This window comes from Pteropus alecto, unplaced genomic scaffold (assembly GCF_000325575.1).
Source record: "Pteropus alecto unplaced genomic scaffold, ASM32557v1 scaffold105, whole genome shotgun sequence".
In the NCBI taxonomy this organism is placed as follows: domain Eukaryota; kingdom Metazoa; phylum Chordata; class Mammalia; order Chiroptera; family Pteropodidae; genus Pteropus; species Pteropus alecto.
This window is the reverse complement of record NW_006436294.1, coordinates 6,875,657-6,882,418: the sequence shown is the minus strand read 5'-3', so window position 1 is coordinate 6,882,418 and position 6,762 is coordinate 6,875,657. Positions and strand designations below refer to the sequence as shown.

General features: G+C 64.2%; 1 protein-coding gene across 1 annotated transcript; it reads right to left on the bottom strand.

The window, feature by feature from the left end:
- Positions 1-1,826: 1,826 nt before the first annotated feature.
- Positions 1,827-4,007, bottom strand: PSCA (prostate stem cell antigen). The gene is made up of 3 exons (XM_025047594.1): positions 3,978-4,007; positions 3,193-3,343; positions 1,827-2,458 (listed from the first exon to the last, which is right to left on the bottom strand). The coding sequence occupies exons 1-3, from the start codon at positions 4,005-4,007 to the stop codon at positions 2,247-2,249; spliced, it is 393 nt and encodes a 130-aa protein (XP_024903362.1). The 3' UTR covers positions 1,827-2,246.
- Positions 4,008-6,762: the final 2,755 nt, after the last annotated feature.

Sequence of the window (6,762 nt, the reverse complement as noted above, 5' to 3'; positions counted from 1 at the left end):
CCAGCCAGCCCCGGAACAGGCGAGCGCGGCGCGGCCGGAGCGAACCACCTCACGAAGCCAGCAGAGGGGTGAACGCGCCTCAAGTCGCAGGTGCTGTAGGCCAGAGCTCCGCCCTCCGCCCCAGGCTCCCCGTCTCCCTTCAGTGGTCCGTCCCTCCCCACCGCCCCGGTGGCTTTCCCCGGGCGGGCGGGGCCCAGGGCCGCGCGCGGAGCGCCACAGCGGCATCTGGTGGGCGCGCTCCTCATTGCAGGCGCAGGAGCGCCCGGAGCCGCCCGCAAGGTCTCCGCCCTGACCGGAAGCGGGAGCCCCTCGCGTCTCCCCTGGCCCTTGAAGACTTGGACCGGCCGCGGAGATTCGGTCCCCGATCTGAGCAGGGTCAAAGGCTCCAGCACAGGCCCGGCGCAGGCTGAGGGTCTTCGCAAGAGAAACAGACACACAGCCAGGCCCCAGGGGCGTTGCTCGGAAGCCCACCCTCTACTCCAGAACCTCCAGGGACTCCCCACTTCCACAGTGCGACAGCCCTAATACATATGTGGTGGCTTTAGGGCACATCACAGTCTGACCCCAAAACACCTTTTTGGTTCTAGCCTGTACTCCATCCCACCCACATCCGCCTCCACCCCCCAAATATCCCGATCGCCTCAAGCTCATTCCCAAGCTTTCCCATCCTCTGCCCCTTTAGAAACGGGAGCAAATAACGTCTGGGGTGGAGGAGGGGAGGCGGTGAATGTAAATGACTCAGCAATATATTCAGAGGTGTCTTGCACTTGGGACTCGGCCCGGTGGACTGTCTCACCGGCTCCGGTGTCCCGTCCCCCTTCTCTGCGAGGCTGGGGAGGGCGAGCCCAGAGAAGGCCAGGCCAGCTCTTCCAGCTGGCGCCCCGGGCACTCGAATGACAGCACTTGCCAGTGACCCAGGAGGCCGTAGGTCTGTACTGGAGTCTGGGAGAGGGGCAAGGGATAAGAGGCTTGCAGGAAGTTGCTGCGCTGTCTGGGTATCCCCAGAACGTATCCAGGGGTAGCTGGCCTTTAGTCCATTCCCCACGAGGCCTGAGCTCAGGCCGCAGGGGTCTGGCCCCCCTCAAAAGAGGGGCTTTCTGGGGCATCTCCGCTCCACGGTCCGGGCTGGGGCTGGGCAGCTGCTAGGCTGTGCTCAAAGGGACTTCTCAGGCATGGAAGGCGGTGTGCCGTGTCCTCCCAGAGACCCCCACTGCCATGTGCATGGGGTGCTGGTCCCAGTGCGCAGTCACTCCAGGAGAAGTCCCAGGGGGTGTGACGGGGCATCCTATCGGGGGAGGCGGCCCTTCAGTCAGGGGTGGGGGGAGGCCGGCTGGTTGCTGGGGACCCTTTTGACCCTTTCGTATAGTTTGAATTGTTTCCTGGAGGCGTGGAGAACTTACACTAACAAAATCGCCAACGGAGGGGCTGTCCTCGAGCTGCAGGGACACGCACGCTTTCCCACCGGAAGCTCCTCCACCCCACGAGTCTCTGGGCCAGCTCTCGTAGTGGAGAAGGCACACAGGTGAGCACCTGAGGCTCAGGGAGGTTTGCGAGGCCACACGGCAAGAGCTGGGAGTCCCTGGGGACACTGCCCTGCCCTCTGCACCCTTACAGGTGTCAGACATTTGTCCCTGCCCAGACTGGAATTCCACCCCATGTGGTCAAGGGCATGTCCACAGCCACTGAGGTGGGTCCAGGTGACAACCCAGTATAGCCCTGGACCCCAACCCTTACCTGGACCTGAGGGCACGCAAAGACAGAGGTTCTCTGCAACTAGCCAATGGGCCTTTATTAAGGGCCTACTGTGTGCTGGGGTTGCTGCGCATGATGGGAAGCCGGCCCTGCCTCTAGGCCACACCTCTTGGGGCTCCTGGGACCTCTTACTTGTGCCCCCAGTTCTGTTCTGTACATTTCATCTCAGCCTTTGCAGAGCCCCTCCTGAGTGCCTGCATCTTGCTGGGTGCAAGAGACACCACAGGCAGGGCCTGGCTCAGCTTGTAGAGGGGGCAGGCAGGGAAGGCTTCCTGGAGGAAGAGGTGCCTGGGTGAGGGTGCAGGGGTGGGTCGGAATATGGGGCAGCAGAAGCCCAGGGGCTGGACAGGTCATGTGCAGGCCGTTCCGCATCACTGGAGCCCAGCCCGCTGGGCAGTGGGGACAGGCAGGAGTGGAAAGGACAGAGGGCCTCGGCCGAGCTGGGTGTGTGTAAGGAGTGCCCAGCACAGGACACAGCGGGGTCCCCTTCGAGCCTACAGCTGGCTGGGACCCCAGAGCATCAGGCTGCAGGCAGCGGCGAGCAGCAGCAGGGGGCCGAGAGCCGGCTGCAGGGCACGGGCCCCGCTGGCGTTGCACAGGTCACTGGAGCAGCACGTGGTGTTGCTCACGACCATGTAGTAGTTCTGCGAGTTGTCCTCACAGTTCGCGCTACAGCCCTTGCTGAGGAAGAGGAGGCCAGCCACACCTGGGGGCATGGAGACAGGTGGGCTAGGGCTGGTCCTGGACACTCACCTGCCTGGCCTTGCCCCAGCTCCCATCCCCTCCCTCCGCTCCTGGCCCCGCTCCTACTAAATCTGGGTCACCCTGGGTCAGTCTCAAGACCACGAGCAGTGTGAGGGCCCATCCGCGTCCACGTGCCTAAGGCAGCCAGACCTGCTGGGCTCGAGAAATGTGTCAGGAACGAGTGAATGCGGGAATGGATGGGTGGGTGATGGATGAATGGACGGCGGATGGGTGCATGAACGCGGAAATGAGTGAGTAACGGACTGATGAGCTATGGGCGGCTGGACGGATGGGTGAGTAACGGATGGGGAGATAAACGGATAAAAGCATGGACGATGAATGGGTGGACGGTGGATGGGGGAATGGCTGGATGAAGAGCGATGGATGCGGGGGACGGCCGGACGGGAAGCTGAGCACCGACACTTGTGTGTGGATAGAGGAAACACTGGGCAGAGGGACAGCTGGGCAGAGGGACAGGCGGGCAGAGGGACAGGCGGGCAGAGGGACAGGCGGGCAGAGGGACAGGCGCGCAGAGGGCGCGCAGTTCAGTCCCATGGTGGAGGTTCTCCCAGTCCTTGCGGACAGTGGCAGGGTGCGGGAGTATAGGGGCGTGGCAGGGGGGCAGGTGGGGCCACGCCCAGCCTGGGGGCCTCTGGGCGGGGCTGCGGGCAGGGCTGGGGTAGCAGGGCCACTCACTGATGCGCTGGGTCCAGCAGTGGGTCTGGGAGTCGCTGCAGTTCTGCACATGCTGACAGTCCTTGTTGCTGGTCTCGGTCATGCAGAAGTAGCACTGCAGGGCGGTGCCTGCGGGTGGGGAGGGGCTCAGAGGCTGGCCCGGCCCACCCTCCTAGGGGCTGGTGGGAGGAGCCTCCTTTTCTCATCTGCCCCGGTGGAGGGGACCACCGGGAGCGCCCTCTGGCTCCTTCCAGGCTGCTGGAAATCGAAGGAGCACAAGAGCCCAGCCCACCCCTCACTCAGACGCTGACACAGGTCTGCCCCGTGTGACTGACCTCTCTGCCCACTTCCTGTCACAGCAGGCGGAATCCAACTTTGGTGCCCAGCCCAGCCCAGCCCTTAGGACTTTAGAGCTCTGATAAAATGCTCGTGCTTCTGAGAGGACAGGGGCCGGCAAGCCCCATGTGGGTACTGGCTGACCCCACCTGACAGCCGGGCCACTGGACTCTGAGCAGGTGAGGGCGAGGTGATCAGGACCCTTCCCAGAACTGGACATGGCACCCGGCATTGAGGCCCCCATCTTTGTCCCCAGCAGCCCGCGCAAGGCCAGCCTGGCCTCCCAGGCCCTCTCAGGCCTCCCCAGTGCAGTGAGACCCGGTACTGTGGGCCCCACCGGGTCCTGCTCTGTCCCTTGAAGTAGCAGCTCCAGCTATCATGATGATTAAGGCCTGTCTGGTTAAAACGATGACGAAGCTGGGATCCAAGGCACCTCAGCCCCCAGCCCTGTGCTCAGTCAGCACACATACCGGCCGAACTCCAGAGGCCTTAGAGGCCATTGTCATGATCCCCACTTTCCAGAAGAGAAGCTGAGGCTCTGAGCAGTTTAGTGACCACCCAGGGACCCTGGGCCAGGAGAGACTGAGCCAGGCCTGGAGACCAGACCAGAGCAGCACAGGCCTACGTACGCCCGCCCCGCAGGACCCGGCTGCTCGCAGCGGAAGCCAGGGCTGGGCCTGGGGAGCGGGACCCGGGGCCTCTCCCGACAGCCCCCGCCCTCCCTGTTTCATTTCATGAGTGAGTGATGAATCGAGGAGTGATGGATGGGGTGGTGCTTCTTAGCTTGAGGCGCTGTGCCCCTGTGCCTCCCGCCCGCCCTGCAGGCTGTCTGTGCTTCTGCCTGTCCGTCTGCCCGTCCAGGAGCCAGGCCCGGCCACGAGGCAGTGAAAGGTTGAAGGCCGGGCTGTCTGGCCTCTGCCTTGGGAGACAGCTGCGGGCCAACCACTGGGCGAGCCGTCTCCACGTCCAGATGGTAGTAAGTGCTGCCCCAGAGGGGACATAGTCCGCATGAGAGCCCCTCCTTCCGGCCACTGCCTCCCTCCCTTCCGCCTGGCCTCCCTCTGCCCCGTCCTCCTCCTCCCGCGCCTCTCTCTGGGCGCCCCCTGGCCTCCCTCCGTCGCCCCCGCCTCCAGTCCTGCTCTTGGCCCTGCCCCGTGGCCGGCCCAGGTCTCACCTTGTTGCAGGGCCAAAGCGGCCAGCAGGGCAAGGAGGAAAACTTTCATGGTCACAGGCAGGCAGCAATGGCGGGCACCTCGGGGCGGCTTTATATCACTTTGGCTGGCAAGGAGGGGCTCCGCTGCCCACTGTCAACACGGTCAGGTTCTCCGGGGCCAGCGAGGCACGCCCTGCCAGGCGGTACCCTCCCATCCTCTTTGTCCTTCTTTCTGCTTCCGGAAGGCAGGGCCTGCCCAGGGCGAGGCCGCTCTCCCCACTCTGGGCCGTTCCTCGGCCGCCCCGAGGGTGAGGCCCCAGTACCCACCTGCACCCATCTCAGAGCCGGCAGCGTGCCCAGGGGACAGAGGCCACTTCCTGGGACCTACTCACTCCTTCTGTCTTTCTGTTAAGGTCGTGTTCGTTCCCCTTGGGCCCTGCTGTGCCTCGTGCAGGAGCAGCACTGCCCTCCTGGGGCTCACGGTCCCAAGGGGGTGGTGACAGGCCTTAATCGACTGCCACAGATGTGTTAGCACAAACGGAGGTGTGGGCTGTGGAGAGGGTGCCGCGGGCAGGGGCCAGCCTGGGGACGCGCCCTGGAGGCTGACGGGGCGCTGGCTCAGCCAGAGCGCACAGGCATGGAGCGCAGGTGTGAGTGTGCACAGGCATGGAGCGCAGGTGTGAGTGTGCACAGGCAGGGCTGTGGGCTTGACCCTCATGACTTTATAATCCCCATGCAACCGTTAGCTGCAAGGGAGCTGGGGAAGCACAGCGCCGGTGGGCTCTGCAGTAGGAGGCGGAAGGCGGTTGGCATCAGGCTGGACCGTCTTCGCCTGGACCCTAGACCCACTCTCCACCCTGCTTTATGTCCTGGGGTCCCATCAGGCCAGTGAGGGGAGGACAGGAGGTTCAGAGTTCAGGCTGTTCCTGACCGCCGGGCATAGTGGCACTGGCTGAGTGACACTGGCTCCGGCCAGCTTCCCCTCTCCCCTCAAAGCCCAGGGGCCAGTGGCTTCCTGCTGCTTTTGGCCTGGGGGCCTGAGCATTCCCTGCTGTCCCTCTCAACCTGACCCCCCCTTTGCAAATAGTCCCCTTGTGACTCCTTGGAGTGTCCGGCCTTGTGCTGGCAGGTACAGACCCCACCCCTTCCTGTGGGGAGAGTGCCTTTCAGTGGACAGCATCTCTGACCTCCAGCTCACTCCTGCTCCTTGATTTGCCCCTGGAAAAGAGCCCTAAGGCACGCCGGGGACAATGAGGGTGTCTCCCAGCTCGCCTGGGCAGCACGGGGAGGCCAGGGGGCGCGTGCACCCCTCTCAGGGGCGAGGACAGGTCCCGCCTTCACACCCGGAGCCCTGGGACGGGGTAACATGGTGGTGTGAGCTGGGTGACCTGCAACCCGGACCCATGGGATTCACAGCACCTCAAGGCCTCCCCTGCCCAGCTGCCTGCCCCTCATCGGGTTGGGCCTTTTCCAGTGGGGACTGGCCCCTTTCGGCAGGTAAAGAGTCTGGGGCTCAGAGAGGGCCGGGAACTTGCTCAAGGTCACACGGAGGTGAGGCTGGCCCCTCCCCCAGGGTGCCTTTCTTGCCCACTGTGCCCACTGGAACTTTCTCTCGGAATTCCCTGCTCCCGGCCACAGGCCCATGAGCTCAGGCACCTCACGTGCCGAGTAAAATGTGACTTCACCACTTCCCTCTGTGGCTGCTCCCCGCCCCGCCGCTCACGGGGCTGCGGGGCCCTGGGCTGGAGCCTTTCTTATCTGTCCAGCTCCTCGCACCACCTAGAACAGCCCTTCCTCAAATATTGACAGGCGTGCGAGGGCTCCCTGGTCTGACGTGGTATGAAGCGATTGTGCTTATGCTGAGGCAGTGGTTCTCAGACGGGGCCATCCGACAATGCCTGGAAACATCTCCGGGTGTCCCCCCTGGGGGTGCGACCAACTTCCAGGAGGACCCCCACCCCCGTGACAGCATCGTCGGCCCCAGAGTCAGGCATCCCACCCTCGAGCTGTCCCAGTGGGTCGGAGGGAGGGCGGAGTGGGAAACCAAACAGGACTCCTGTGGAGCCTGAGGGGCTAGTGAACCCTGCCTGCTGGGCTCGAGA